We start from the raw sequence: 16730 nt of genomic DNA on the forward strand, positions 1-16730 counted from the left end.
GTAATGTGTGTAGATATCTCTACAAGGAATAAACATAAACATATGAATATGAAGTTTTTGCTTCTGAAATTTGATTATATACTGTTTATTCCTTGTAGAGATATCTACACACATTACCTTCTAAAGCATACTCCTGAAGAAGCGGTCCTACCGCAAAACATGTCGAGTTTGAACTGACATAGGACGGGAATTATGGTCCTCCTTCCTGGGTGGATACACGTCTAATTGTCTAGTTCCTCTTCAGAGACCTAATATTGTGTACTACATATTCTCTCTTCTTAGGACCTTTTTAATGATGTTCTTGTCTTAAATAAATTGATACTTTTTTATATGATTGCGTATGTGAGTCTTTGCCGTGAGAGTCCTTAGTTGCCTCAAACCTTCTGCCTCCTGTTTTTCAAGTTGATAGGACGATGGTACATTACTTTAGTGTTTTCAGTTTAGTAGCGATAATTAATGTCCATTTATCATTAAAAAAGTCAGGGGTAGGCAACCTTTGAGGTAGCCAACATCTGCCCAGGGAGTCATGTTGGTGGCCATGAGCGTAGCCTCAGATATCGCAGGGGCTCCTTCCTATCCCCTTTGAATTTCGAGTTTCACCTACACAGTGTGATGGGGTAGGTAAGCCCTTATCCCAGCAGCGCGCTCATGCCCCCCCCCCCCCCCCCAGCCCAGTACAGCCCAGTACAGCCCCTCCTTCCTGCCCTGCTCAGCCTTGCTCAATGGTGCACACAAGGTGGGGGGCTTGATCTGGAAGCTGGATCACAGTAGCAAAGAAAAAGGAATTTGGGGATTTGGCGGAAGCTGAGAGCAATAGAAGGGACTAATTAAAGGGGTTGTAAACCTTCGTTCTTTTCACCTTAATGCATCCTATGCATTAAGGTGAAAAAACACCTGGCAGCGAGTGGCCCCGTTTTACTAACCCTGGAACTTGACCCGGCAGGGAGGCGCTGTCCCTCTGCCCGGGGTTCTCAGCTCTTTATTGGATAGATTGATAGCAGCGCAGCCATTGGCTCCGGCTGCTGTCAATCAAATCCAATGATGCGGGCCTCAGGGGGGGGGGGGCGGGGCCGAGTCATACATTCGGCGGCTATGGGCGACGAATGCTGGACTCGGGAGCGCGCCCGCAAGGTAACCCCCTCGGTAGAACGCTTCTCCTAGGGGGTTACCTGATGTGGGGAGGAGCCGAGAGAGCCGCCGGGGGACCCCAGAAGAAGATGTTCGGGGTCAATCTGTGCAAAACGAGTTGCACAGTGGAGGGAAGTATGATATGTTTGTTATTTAAAAAAAAAAAAAAAAAAAAATGAACCCTTACAATCACTTTAAGTTCATAATACATAACTTGAATCGATTAAAAAGCATAAGACAGAATTTAGTGCCATTTTTAAGGATGCCTTAATGCTGCTGGTACTAATGGGGAACATCTAAAGTAAGTTACGAAGGTCAACCAATGAGGATAAACCAACCAAACATCGTGAGCTTTCAAAAAGGTTTGTAAAGCCGGCAATAGATGGATCAATTTTTCTTTCCTGCAACCACGGGTTGCAGGGAAGGAAATTGCTCGATTCCCCCCCATCATAACAGTCAGTGTTAATGGGGCAATCCCTCCCGTGGAGCCTCTGTGTTGCCACCCCATCCCTTTAAACCCGAACACATATGAATTACACGGGTTCTGAGGCTAATTGAATGCAGATAAGGCACCAAGTGAATTTAATTACCATCCTAATCAGCCTCAGAACCCGTGTAATTTATAGGTGTTCGGGTTTGAAGGGATGAGGTGGCAACCCTAGTAGGGGGGCTGCGGGGAGCTGTCACAGTGACTTTTGCTAGTGGTTATAGCCGCGCTAGCATTAACAATCCGACAGGCTGGTTGTACCCAAGATGATTGATCGATCAACTTGCATACATTCAGCCTGCCCATACATGAGTGGTTCTCAACTCCAGTCCTCGGGACCCACTAACAGGCCAGATTTTAAGTATTACCTTGGGGGAGATGCAGACTAGAATACTGCAATCAGGGCCGGTGCTACCACTAGACAAATTAGGCAGCCGCCTAGGGCGCCCTGCTGCCTAGGGCGCACGGGCACTGGTGTTCCTACTCTCTTCTCTCTGCAGCAAGCAACTAAGTCTCAGCATCAGCAGGCAGCTGCCACTCCATTCACACACAGTGTCAGAAGCGCAGCAACGGCGGAGGACTGTGTCTGTGTCCCAATTCCCGAATGAATGGAAGCACACAAACATTCATTGATGGGCTCTGGTGAGGCTGCATTTGATGGGCGCTGGTGAGGCTGCATTTGATGGGCGCTGGTGAGGCTGCATTTGATGGGCCCTGGTGAGGCTGCATTTGATGGGTGCTGGTGAGGCTGCATTTGATGGGCCCTGGTGAGGCTGCATTTGATGGGCACACGTGAGTCTGCATTTGATGGGCACTGGTGAGGCTGCATTTGATGGGCCCTGGTGAGGCTGCATTTGATGGGTGCTGGTGAGGCTGCATTTGATGGGCTCTAGTGAGGCTGCATTTGATGGGTGCTGGTGAGGCTGCATTTGATGGGTGCTGGTGAGGCTGCATTGATTGGCCCTGGTGAGGCTGTATTTGATAGGTGCTGGTGAGGCTGCATTGATTGGCCCTGGTGAGGCTGCATTTGATAGGTGCTGGTGAGGCTGCATTTGATAGGTGCTGGTGAGGCTGCATTTGATGGGCGCTGGTGAGGCTGCATTTGATGGGCGCTGGTGAGGCTGCATTTGATGGGCGCTGGTGAGGCTGAATTTCATAGGTGCTGGTGAGGCTGCATTTGATGGGCGCTGGTGAGGCTGCATTTGATGGGCGCTGGTGAGGCTACATTTGATGGGCGCTGGTGAAGCTGCATTTGATGGGCTCTGGTGTGGCTGCAGTTGATGGGCGCTGGTGAGGCTGCATTTGATGGGTGCACGTGAGGCTGCATTTGATGGGCCCTGGTGAGGCTGCATTTGATGGGCTCTGGTGAGGCTGCATTTGATGGGTGCTGGTGAGGCTGCATTTGATGGGCGCTGGTGAGGCTGTATTTGATGGGTGCTGGTGAGGCTGCATTTGATGGGTGCAGGTGAGGCTGCATTGATGGGCGCTGGTGAGGCTGCATTGATTGGCCCTAGTGAGGCTGCATTTGATAGGTGCTGGTGAGGCTGCATTTGATGGGCGCTGGTGAGGCTACATTTGATGGGCGCTGGTGAGGCTGCATTTGATGTGCTCTGGTGTGGCTGCATTTGATGGGCGCTGGTGAGGCTGCATTGATGGGCACTGGTGAGGCTGCATTTGATGGGCACTGGTGAGGCTGCATTTGAGGGGCCCTGGTGAGGCTGCATTTGATGGGCACTGGTGAGGCTGCATTTGATGGGCCCTGGTGAGGCTGCATTTGATGGGCACACGTGAGTCTGCATTTGATGGGCACTGGTGAGGCTGCATTTGATGAGCTCTAGTGAGGCTGCATTTGATGGGTGCTGGTGAGGCTGCATTTGATGGGCGCTGGTGAGGCTGTATTTGATGGGTGCTGGTGAGGCTGCATTGATTGGCCCTGGTGAGGCTGCATTTGATGGGCGCTGGTGAGGCTGCATTTGATGGGCGCTGGTGAGGCTGCATTTGATAGGTGCTGGTGAGGCTGCATTTGATGGGCGCTGGTGAGGCTGCATTTGATGGGCGCTGGTGAGGCTACATTTGATGGGCGCTGGTGAAGCTGCATTTGATGGGCTCTGGTGTGGCTGCATTTGATGGGCGCTGGTGAGGCTGCATTTGATGGGCGCTGGTGAGGCTGCATTTGATAGGAGCTGGTGAGGTTGCATTTGATGGGCCCGGGTGAGGCTGCATTTGATAGGAGCTGGTGAGGCTGCGTTTGATGGGCCCGGGTGAGGCTGCATTTGATGGGAGCTGGTGAGGCTGCATTTGATGGGAGCTGGTGAGGTTGCATTTGATGGGCACTGGTGAGGCTGCATTGATGGGTACTGGTGAGGCTGCATTTGATGGGCACTTCATTAAAGGTGGAGTTTACATGGGCAGGGGAAAGGGGGTGGAGTCAGGGGTGGAGCCAGGGGAGGCGGGAAAATGAGGTTTCACCTAGGGTGTCAAAAATCCTTGGACCAGCCCTGACTGCAATCCCCAAGCAGCAAATGATATCACCTGTGATGGATTTCAATTATCTTGCAATCCTGGCCTGTTAGCAGGCCCTGAGGACAGGAGTTGAGAACCGCTGCCATACACGGTTCGAATCTCAGGCGGTCCCTGCTGAACCGGCCAAGATTCGCACCGTCTATGGCCGGCGTTACTATCATTTATAGAGAGTATTGCTCTTCTCCAAAGTGCAGTGACCTATAGTAACCATTCAGCTTTTGATCTAAAATCAAAAGAATCCTGAAATCTGATTGGCTGCCACAGATATAACTGCACTTTGAATACCATGATTGCTCACTTGTAGGAAACAGTTTAACATTTAAATGAATAGAGCGGGGAGATTTCCCAGATTAGATCTATAGCGATGCGTCTCTTCTCCAGTGATCGGTATAAATATAAGTCACATTAAAGCAGCCACATCCGACTTCCCATCCACGTTCCTCCAGAGACGTTCCTCCAGCGAGGGAGCGCTTTAAATATCAATGGGAACCGCCACATCCTTTTGTTCTTCAAGATGGAACTCTGCCAGCTACCGAGCGTTTATAGCAAATATATCCTCTATGAGAACGCTTTCTTGTTATTTCAGTGTCACATCCCCTCGGAATTACGGCTGAAGGATCGCACGAGAACGTAAAACACATAAACTGCGCTTTTTATACAACGTTCTCGATGACAAAACATCTGAATGGTCACTTGTGTCCAATCATCTTAGAAAGACGGAAATGTTACATTTTACACTGTAAAATGTTATCCTAAAGCTAATGCGATTTTATTATTAATTGTATTGAACAGCTTAGAAAATAAGAAATAATAATAGTTTATAAAATGTAAAATAAAAAATGTAGATAAAATGAAACAATGTCACAAGTGTTTTCTCAGTAGACTCTAGAACATCAATATGAAAATATACACCAAAAGTATTGGGACGCCTGCCTTTACACGCACATGAACATTATTAGCCTCCCAGTCTTAGGCTCGATTCACACCTATGCATGTTGCTTTTGGGCGTTTTTGGAGGTTTTTTTTTCATGCTTGCCACGTTTTTGAGCAGCGTTTTTGCCGCGTTTTTGCCGCGTTTTTGCCGCGATTTGCGTTTTTTTTTTTTACAGTTTTTTTTTACAGTCTAAAAAAAAAAATTTTAAAAAATTAAAAAAAAAAAAAGGCAAAAACGCATCAAAAACGCATCAAAAACGCTGCAAAAACGGTGCACTTGCGTTTTTGATGCTTGTCCATTGAAATCCATTACATGCAAAACGCTGCTTTTTGCATGAAAAAAAGTCCCCAACCCTTTCCAAAAATGCAGAGAAACAAAAAGGCATTGATGTGAACATGTTCCATAGGAACCCATGTTAAAAAATTCCCGTGCATTTCTGCAAAATGCAAAATGCATCAAAAAACGCGCTAGTGTGAATGGGGCCTTAGTCCGTAGGGTTCAATATTGAGTTGGCTCCGCCCTTTGCAGCTATAACAGCTTCAACTCTTCTGGGAAGGCCGTCCACAAGGTTTAGGAGGGTGTCTATGGAAATGTTTGGCCATTCTTCCAGAAGAGCATTTGTGAGGTCAGGTACGAGAAGGCCTGGCTCGCAGTCTCCGCCCTAATTCATCCCAAAGGTGTTCTATCGGGTTGAGGTCAGGACTCTGTGCAGGCCAGTCATGTTCCTCCACCCCAAACCCGCTCATCCATGTCTTTATGGACCTTGTTTTGTGCACTGGTCCAAATCATTTGGTAGAGGGGGGATTATGGTTTGGGGTTGTTTTTCAGGGGTTGGGCTTGGCCCCTTAGTTCCAGTGAAGGGAATTCTTAAGGCGTCAGCTTACCAAGACATTTTGGACAATTTCATGGTCCCAACTTTGTGGGAACAGTTTGGGGATGTCCCCTTCCTGTTCCAAAATGAATGCGCACCAGTGCACAAAGTAAGGTCCATAAGGACATGGATGAGTGTGTTTGGGGTGGAGGAACTTGACTGGCCTGCACAGAGTCCCGACCTCAACCCGATAGAACACCTTTGGGATAAATTAGAGCGGAGACTGCGAGCCAGGCCTTCTCATCCAACATCAGTGCCTGACCTCACAAATGCGCTTCTGGAAGAATGGTCAAACATTCCCATAGACACACTCCTAAACCTTGTGGACGGCCTTCCCAGAAGAGGTGAAGCTGTTATAGCTGCAATGGGTGGGCCAACTCAATATTGAACCCTACGGACTAAGACTGGGATGTCATTAAAGTTGATGTGCGTGTAAAGGCAAGTGTCCCAATACTTTTGACAATATAGTGTATGTGAACCCAGCCTCGCATATTCTATCATGTTACAGTATGATGACATGAGATGACTAGGGTTGCCGCCTCATCCCTTTAAACCCAAACACATATTCATTGACAATATAGTGTATTTCTTATACTCCTAAGCTCCATCTAGTGCCCATTATGTGATATTTTGCTACTGCCTATAATAAAAGAACATTTGTTCAGAAGAGAAAATAGCCTAAAGAACATTCGTTTTTGTCGAATTCACACAGAACGAATGCACAGGCAGTTGCACTGGATATTCTTTTTTTTTTTTAAATAGACCCCAGAGAGTCTCACTCCTCCTGCTTCAGGAAAAGATCTCCCAGTGCTCTGCCTTCTCAGCTACGGGGAATGATTGCGAGCACTGAACTTATTCTCTCTGGAGAAGAGACGCTTGAGAGGGGATATGATTTCAATATATAAATACCAAACTGGTGACGCCAGTTTAACAAGACTCGTGGCCACTCATTAAAATTAGAAGAAAAGAGGTTTAACCTTAAAGCGGAGTTCCACACAAAAATGGAACTTCCGCTTTTCGGAACCCTCCCCCCCTCCGGTGTCACATTTGGCACCTTTCAGGGGGGGAGGGGGGTGCAGATACCTGTCTAAGACAGGTATTTGCACCCACTTCCGGCATAGACTCCCATGGGAGTGTATGCCTCTTCCTGTCCCTCCGCGCTGTCTCCTGGAAAACACACAGCTCCCAGGAGATAGCGGGGACCAGTTACGATGCGTAGCGCGACTCGCGCATGCGCAGTAGGAAACCGGGAAGTGAAGCCGCAACGCTTCACTTCCTGACTCCCTCACCTAGGATGGCGGCGGCAGCTGCCGAGAACCGAGCGGGTTCTCGGCGTTGCCTGCCGACATCGCTGGACCCTGGGACAGGTAAGTGGCCATTTATTAAAAGTCAGCAGCTGCAGTATTTGTAGCTGCTGGCTTTTAATATTCTTTTTTTGGGGGCGGTTTAGGTGGACCCCCGCTTTAAACGACGTAGAGGGTTCTTTACTGTAAGAGCGGCAAGGATGTGGAATTCCCTTCCACAGGCGGTGGTCTCAGCGGGGAGCATCGATAGCTTCAAGAAACTATTAGATAATCACCTGAACGACCGCAACATACAGGGATATACAATGTAATACTGACATATAATCACACACATGGGTTGGACTTGATGGACTTGTGTCTTTCAACCTCACCTACTATTTAACAAAATGTTGTACACATTGCCATATAATACAATTATCTGTATCTGAATTGATCTCACAGGCTTTGGCTTGACGCGTTTCGCCCAAGATATAGGCTTCTTCAGGATCCAATTTCCAATATTTTTAAACCGACTGTGCCCAGGGTCTTTTTTTTCAACCTCACCAACTACAGTATGTAACTATAACATAAAATATATGAAAAATCCAACAGGAAAAAGGGAGACTCCTTGTGAGGCAGGCAGATTTAGGAAATGGCTCCTGGAATCCCGGAGACGGTGGGTGATTGAAGATGCAGAAATATCAGTTATGGGGGGGGGGGGGGGGTGACCTCACCCTGAACACTCTCCTATCTTCCCAGGACCCCACATGTATGGAATAGTATATTAAAACTTTAGGTGCAAGGGAGATGAGAAGAAGTGACCTCCCCAAACATTACCCCTCACACCGCAGCTCCTGTACCCTGGTTGCTGCCCTTCAGCCAAATGACGCCTGTAGATCCGATGAGGCATGGCTTCCCCTGATGGCGGCGCTGTTGTTGTCACCGGCTCAATGATGAAATCTTCATGATCCAGCTGGAAGACGCCTCTCTTAGAGAAAAGGAGAAGAGGATTAATGTCAGATTAGATGCCGGCCACTGGATGAATGAAAGGGTTATATGACAATTGGTGTGGCCTGCAGGCAGAGAGCACTAAGTACGGCCTCTGATCACTTTAAAAGCAGATGTCTGAGACCTGCAAGGCCAAGGAACACCTGGCAACCCCCCCCCTCCCCCCACCGCCGCCAGCCGGTGACCCCCGCACACCTGGAATTACACATCCTTTAGACATGTCAGTCTGCAACACCTGGGAAAAACCCCTATGAGACTCCCGAATCTCCGGCACTCCCATCCAGCGTGTCAGCAGGAGCTGCCTTGTCTCCATTGTGCTTATGTCAGCAATGTTCTTGTGTTTGATATCCTAAGATTTTAAAAAAAGTGTAGAAGTGTAGGGGGCTCATTCACACCACCGCATAGACATTACAAAATCTATGCTAGCTAATGAGCATAATTCACACCATGCCATGTAGTGAAAAAGTACAGCAAGATAACATTTGTTGCAACGCAAACACACATAAAATATTATTATTATTATTATTATAAAACAGGATTTATATAGCGCCAACAGTTTACGTAGCGCTTTACAACCACATGACTCTAACAAAAAAAAACACACATTTGGTTCCTTTGATGACCCGTGCTTTGTCATGTCAAACACATACACAGTAGATGCGCATATGAGAACACATGAAAAAAATGCCTTCTCTGTTCTGAATGGCCCTGAATTTGCCCATTTATAGAGCAAATTGAGTACTGTCCGTGATACTTTTTTTTTTATTTGCACGAACATACAATTTTTCAGGACAAGCTTTCGGGGTATGTGCCCCTCTTCAAGGTCCGAGCAGTGCTGATTCACAAATTTTTTTAATCACACAACTGGGTGGGCTCAGGGCGCAGTGCTCTGTGCCCCGAGCCCACCCTTTTTTGAAACCAATTAATAAAAAAAAAAACCCATTGAAATTCATGCGTTCGGCGCCCTGCATGTGGATCAGGGGCCGGGCGCATGAATTAGGGGGGCAGCGCCCCTGTATGGGTGGACAGCCACTGCTGGATATTCAACCACGAGTTGGACAGCTCTGAACCCGGATATGTTCAGAGCTGAGCACTCCCAGGTTCATGGTATGCAGTAGATCAGGGAACCGATGCTCCCTGATCTGTTTCCGCTTTCCATCCCGATCCAATTTACTGTGGTCCTGGGATTTCCAAGCAGCAGGACAGCTCGTGAACCACGGCAAGTGGCAGCATTGTGGGGGTGGCACCTTCTCAGTAACGTAAAAGTGATCATTTGGGTCTACAGCCTCCTGGATCACTTTTACTGAAAAGCAAAGTGCTGGCCAAAATAAAACTAGCATGGCCATTTAATATAAAGACTATGGATGGCAAGTAGTTAAAGTAGATATATCTCATCCTCAAAAGTTGGAAACTAGAAATATAAGGACCAAAGAAGTTAAAATTTGGAACATCTACTGGAAATCTATCCTCTTACGCTCATGTATCTTTTCTACGATCTTTCACAATATAGCTAATATTTCAGTAATAATTCAATACCAGCATCTGTGACTCCATTTCCCATGCTGATATACCTCTGTGATAAAGACTATTATGATCACAATTGTTAAAAAGGAGAAAACTGATTGGTCCTTACCAGTCCACTGCAGATACTAATAGCGGCATTGCCAACAAGCTGGTGGTGTGCCTGAACTGCCCCCAGCATGTGGCATGAGCCAGAAGGTCGGCTGAAAACTCTTGTCTCTTTGAGGCCTCCACCGCGCCATTCGCTCACATAGCCGGGAGCCAAAAGCTGGTGGTTCTGGCTGAGGTTGAAGGTCAGCTCCACTCCTTGGTATCTGATCCCGTAATAAGTGGTGGGCACCGAGCCGGAAGATACGTCTCTTTTCTGCAGGTTGCGGGGAATTAGGTCAAAGGTCAGGAAAGAGCCATGTTCATCCACCCGGACAGGATGAACAATGTCAGAATCCAGAGAAAAGCTGAGAGGGAGATCTGTAATGAGAAGACAACATAGATTAAATAGGCAGATAGAGTTGCAAAGGTATTCAACGCCTTGCTCTTCTCAAAATATTACAATTGTGAATTTAACATGGTTTAATCTAAACCCAAAATCAAAAAATATGAGGGTTCTTCAAAAAGTTTCCCCACTTTTTTTTAACTCTATAAACATTAAAAGGTGCGGAAACTTTTTGAAGACCCCCTCATATAATATACTGCAGCATAAAAGTCCTTAGATGCGGGTACTGAATTCTCTGGCCTTTTCTTACACAAGGCTGAAGAACGGGGACGCTGGTGACATCACTGACCTAATGGTCTTATTTCAGTCAGTGATGTGGTCCAAATATTGCCATCTGGCCATATTAGGTTAATGATGGGCCACTATTCCTTCCACTGACACCAATGATGGGACACTATTCTTCCCACTGACACCAATGATGGGACACTATTCCTCCCATTGATACCAATGATGGGCCACTATTTCTCCCACTGATACCAATAATGGGGCACTATTCCTCCCACTGATACCAATGATGGGACACTATTCCTCCCACTGATACCAATGATGGGCCACTATTTCTCCCACTGATACCAATGATGGGGCACTATTTCTCCCACTGACACCAATTATGGGACACTATTCTTCCCACTGACACCAATTATGGGACACTATTCTTCCCACTGACACCAATGATGGGACACTATTCTTCCCACTGACACCAATGATGGGACACTATTCTTCCCACTGACACCAATTATGGGACACTATTCTTCCCACTGACACCAATGATGGAACACTATTCTTCCCACTGATACCAATGATGGGCCACTATTTCTCCCACTGATACCAATGATGGGACACTATTCCTCCCACTGATACCAATGATGGGACACTATTCCTCCCACTAACACCAATGATGGGATGCTATTCTTTCCACTGACACCAACGATGGAGCATAATTCCTTCCACTGATATAAACAATGGCACATTATTCTTTCAACTGACACAAATGATGAGGGGTTATTCCTACCATTAATACTCATCATAGGGCACTTTTCCTTCTCGTACTGACCACAGGTGATATTTTTTTACTCCAACTGATCACCAAGCATGAGGCATTGTCTACTCCTAATGACACTGGGGTATTTTCTACTTCCACTGGTCACAGTCCAACACCTCTAAAGTCCCCTGAATATTCCCTTCCAAACTGGTATGGTATACAGAACATGGAAGTGGGGTATGGGCGTAAAGGATCCGTGTATTACACACAGTCATAAATTGTTTATGGGTGTCCAAGTCTTTAAAAAGGAAATCCATAGAAAAAGTGTAAGAAGACATTCTAAAAACATGTACAGTGCTGCCATATTTGCCATAGAATCAACAGAACCCAGGATGGCGGTGGAATCTACGCATTTTGCCCAAATCGGGCTTCTTCAGGATGCACTTCACATAACATATTAACCCAAAAATGCATAGCAAAAGATGGATACAAAGGCTGATTTACCATAATTATACCCCAAAAATGGTATTTTGATAGTAATTCTATCTGGCTAAAAAAGAAGCCCGCATCGATGGCCAAAAGACCTGAGCAGAGTGGTAAAAAGGGAACGTGGTCAGAGGCATAGATGGAATACCACCAATCAAAAAATGTAGGTCAAAAGTTGTTGTGTCAGCTATATTTATAGCCAAAGAAGAGACACAGTCTCTTCTTTGGCTATAAATATAGCTGACACAACTTTTGACCTACATTTGTTGATTGGTGGTATTCCATCTAAGGCTTTGACCATGTTCCCCTTTTACCACCAAGCAAACAAGCCAAGGTGGAGGTTATATATGTGTGCAGGTAGATGGTTCAGCTCCACCTATTGCCCCCCACGTTTGGCGCGTGTATCATCCACGGGATACCCAAAGCTAAATATGCACCAGACATTCCCCCATGTTCATGACGCACTTCCTTTTTAAACATATCTTTACCTCGTTTACTATTGGCTATGGCATGTTTAAAATCCCCCCCATACTCCTGTGTCTTTCTCTTGTGGGAAACTCAAAGATACCCTATGCTTGTTACGTTTTCTAGTACCTTAGGATACCCGTGGTCCTGAGATGTTTTCTAATACCCTATGCTCTTTGAATATTGACCTTTGGAGATTGTGGCATCCTGTTTTATTTGCACAAGCTCCCCCAACCAGCTGTTTTTTAAGTTTACCTCCTCATGCAACTTGCTCATCAAAAATTCCCAAATTCCATCTGAATAAAAATATTTATCATAAATTAAAACAACGCCCATCTTTTATTGGGCGTTGTCTGGGTGTTCGTGAATCATGAACACATCATTTTTTTCTTCTCCAGGAAGGAAGATATGTATGGAAAATTAGTAAAAAAAAAAACTTGCTAAAGACCATATAATATAAGATCAGATGACAAAACAAGCTGCAGCCCATGAGGTCCCAGCTCACATGTGCACATAATTACATTTTGTATAGATAAAGGCACTCAGCAAGACAAATGAATGTTGACTTTCCCTGGGATATTTCTACACCCTGAAAATACACAGCTGGCTGCGGTGAAGCTACAAACTTTGTCATTCAAGCCTGAAGTCCTCAGGCTATCCTTAGATAGCTAGACATTAGTTATCAGATGGCAAGAATTAGGAAACAGCTGAGTAAGGAGCACATAAATGTCCACACTAGAATCTTATGACTGAGCATGTCTAGGTTTACATCAGCAACCCAACTCCATCACCCCTAGGAGAACATCAAGGTGGTGGTCTAAAATGTCATCTGATAGTCCTATCATCAGGGTCATCTCTAGGGTTTCCGCGTCATCCCTTTAAACCTGGATGCATATTAATTACACAGGTTCTGAGGCTGATATAAGGTGGTAATTAAACTCACTTGTTGCCTTATCTGCATTAAATTAGCCTTCAGAACCTGTGTAATTCATATGTGTTTAAGTTTAAAGGGATGAGGTGGCAATTCTAACTCCATTACCTTAGAAGAACGTCAAGGTGGTGGTCTAAAATGTCATCTGATAGTCCTATCATCAGAGTCATCTCTAGGGTTTCCACGTCATCCCTTTAAACCCGAACACATATTAATTACACGGGTTCTGTGGCTGATTAAGGTGGTAATTAAACTCACTTGGTGCCTTATCTGCATTCAATTAGACTCAGAATTCGTGTAATGCATATGTGTTTGGGTTTAAGGCTCCATGTACATGGGACGCTGGGGCAAACTCCTCTGAACGAACTTGAAACCGGCGTTTAGAAACGCCCTTTATGCCGCTTTTTCATGCCGCGTTTAGCAGCGTTTTACCGCGTTTGTGTCTGGAAGCGTTTATTAAGATAACCTCATTAAGACCCTCCCCAAGCTCATAAAACATTGTTATTTAACTATTTCAGCCATTTTGACCAGAGGGAGTAGCAGCAGCACAGAGAGCAGCTGTCTACTTTTATTTGCCTCTATTTCTGTGCTTTTTTTTGCAATGGATCCCATAATGAGCATATGTGAGGAAATGCTCCTGACATTGCTCTTGATGAGGCTAGAACGACGTAGAAAATTGCGTGAGAGGTCCAGAGTCAGAGTTCGTCGCTATTGGACCCATCCATTGATTGCGCAGCGAATGTAGGATATTTTTCCAACATGTACGTACAGCTGCGTACCTACCCTGACAAATTTTTTAATTTCACACGCATGTCCATTGCCACATTTGACCTACTAGAAAAAGTACGACCCAGTCTGACACGCGTGGACACCAACATGAGGAAGAGTGTGTCACCAGAGGAACGTCTGTTGGTGACGATCAGGTATGTGCATATACTTATATATATATATATATACTGGGGGTGCGCATCTTCACTGGCCTCACGATTCGATTTGATTACGGTTATCCAGTCCACAATTCGATTCAATTCTGTGATGCATCACGATTACTGCACACGGCTTTCATCCAAAAAATTCAAGCAGTCAGAAGAACTACATTTTCTAAATTCGATCTGTTCTTAAAAAAAAGACAACACTCCCTGCATGTAGCAAAGTGTAAACAGTAGACAACTTAAAGAGGAACTCCAGACTGCCCCCAAATGACTACAAAAGATGGTAAGAGACTGCAGACATGATACAAGAGATGGTCAGAGACTGCAGACATGATACAAGAGATGGTCAGAGACTGCAGACATGATACAAGAGATGGTCAGAGACTGCAGACATGATACAAGAGATGGTCAGAGACTGCAGACATGATACAGGAGATGGTCAGAGACTGCAGACATGATACAAGAGATGGTCAGAGACTGCAGACATAGTACAGGAGATGATCAGAGACTGCAGACCCGCTGGGCGTGGTAAGGGAGGTGCCAGACTGTCCTATCCAAGCTGACCAATACCCCACCCCCCTCACCACTAACCTGTCACCATATAATACAGTTACATTACCATAGCACTCCCCTGCCCAGTGTCACCACGGACCAATTCCCATCCGGCTCGACCAGCATCCACACAGTCCTCTGCTCTCCCCCCCCCCCCCCCCCACCTCTACACAGTAAGCATGCACAAAGGGCAATAAAAAATGAAAAATGGTGTGCATTGCTTTGTGGTGATTTACAAAAGAGTGTTATTAATTAGTGAATAAATATAGTCCTGAAATATATAAATCTGTGATCTGATTGAAAGAAATCTTTTGTGTATTCAAAGTAATTCCAGTGCTGAGTGTGCTCTGCTGTATTCAAATCATTCCTGATTTCTGGTGAATGATTTGAACACAGCAGAGCATGGCGAGGATGACGTCATCCAAACATCGATTATTCCAGTCCTAGCATCGATGCCGCATCGTGTATGGGGTCGAGTCGCGATGCATCGATGCTACGATTATTTTCAACAGCCCTAATATATTTATATATATAAATATATTAGGGCTGTTGAAAATAATCGTAGCATCGATGCATCGCCCCTTCCTTTCCTGAATGAACACAGTGAGCAATCAGTACCAATCACTCCTGTGTCCATTCATCACTGAAGCATAATAAACTGTTGTAACCATGCTTCCATTTGTGAATGAGGAAGAAGCTTCAGAGCTCTTCCAATTCTTTCATCATTGCAACTGAGGCTGCTAAGAAAGGGATTAATAAAAGCTATGTCCTCAGTTACTTCCATCTGGGGGGGGGGCTGTCAGGTAGGCTGTATGGGGTCCCATGATTTCTAACAGCAACTCCGGGGTCAGAGGGGCAGGAAACCATGGATAATCTCTCCAGTGGGGACACAGGGTTTGGCTGGGGTGAATTGAATATCTTGCATAAACACTTCAAGGAAAGACTTGCTGAGTTGTCTCTCCAGGGATCTGAGGAAGCCCCTTGGACATTCCAGGTGATACTGGATCCTATAGATTTCCTGTGCTATCATATGGCTGAAAATCGATAAGTGAAGCCAGATTTACATGTCATGTATTGCAGAATGTTAAAAGAAAAGGGGGCGAGGTGGAGCAGAAGATTATACAGTCAATGTGCTTCGTTTCATCTACGGGACCCAACCCTTAATTACCCGTAATCCAATGCTCCATCTAATGCTCCATCTAATGCTCCATTCACACCAATGTGTTTTTTTCTTGCTCTTTGCAGGAACACAGGACATCATTTTTAACATGGGTTCCTATGGAACATGCTCACCTCAATGCATTTTTGTATTTTTTTTTTTTTTTTTGCTTTTTTGGTTCAATAGACTTCAGTGGAGAAGCTGCAGAAAAGCATGTAGTGTGTTTTTACCGTGATCTTGCCACAATTTGCATTTTTTAATCTGCCCAGCAACAAATTTTCCACAAAAAAAAAAAAGCATAAAAAATGCAAATTGCGGCAAAAACGCAGTAAAATCACAGTAAAAAAAAAAAATATGCAAAAAGCACTGCAGAAATGCTCAAAAGCAAACTGCATAGGTGTGAATGGAGCCTTAAGCCCAGTACACACGATCAGATTTTCCGCAGACAAAGCCTCGGACTTTTGTCCAAAGGGAGTTGACCAAAAACTTGTCTTGCACACAAACGGCAAGCAATTGTTGGCCAACAAACACGAACATAGTGACGTACTATGAGACGATAAAGAGGAAGTTCAATTGTCAGGAGCCACCCTTTGGGCTCCTTCTGCTAATTCCGTGTTAGTAGAAGTTTGGTGAGTGTTGATTCGCGCTTTTCATTTCGCGTTTTTCAGTTTGTTTCTGAACGTCCGTTCGTCAACCAGCCATGTTGCGGAATCGGAGGAGATAACGTGTTGTTTATTATTGGCCTTGGAGTTATTGCTTTGATCCAAGTCCAGTCCAGGAACAGGAGGAGGAGGATTTTTTGGACCAAAAATTGGTTGCTTTATAAATGGTGACCAATTATGCCATATGCCTTTGCTGCGGGAGCTCCAGGAGAATAATCCGGAAAAATTAATTGTGTAGAATAATACTTGTCTATGTGTTTTACTTCAAATGACAGTTTGGGAGTCGGCAGTTACATTTAAAAAGATACAATGT

At 45.4% G+C, this 16730-nt stretch overlaps 1 protein-coding gene across 1 annotated transcript in view; it reads right to left on the reverse strand.

Moving 5' to 3' along the window:
* Positions 1–16730, reverse strand: part of ADAMTS7 (ADAM metallopeptidase with thrombospondin type 1 motif 7) — a gene marked incomplete at its 3' end in the record, with an annotated part of 160795 nt that overhangs the window by 114392 nt on the left and 29673 nt on the right. Inside the window, 2 exon segments of the mRNA XM_073618259.1 lie at positions 8064–8214; positions 9868–10223. Of these exon segments, the coding sequence (XP_073474360.1) occupies positions 8064–8214; positions 9868–10223 (507 nt within the window).

Source organism: Aquarana catesbeiana, linkage group LG03 (assembly GCF_042186555.1).
Source record: "Aquarana catesbeiana isolate 2022-GZ linkage group LG03, ASM4218655v1, whole genome shotgun sequence".
NCBI lineage: Eukaryota > Metazoa > Chordata > Amphibia > Anura > Ranidae > Aquarana > Aquarana catesbeiana.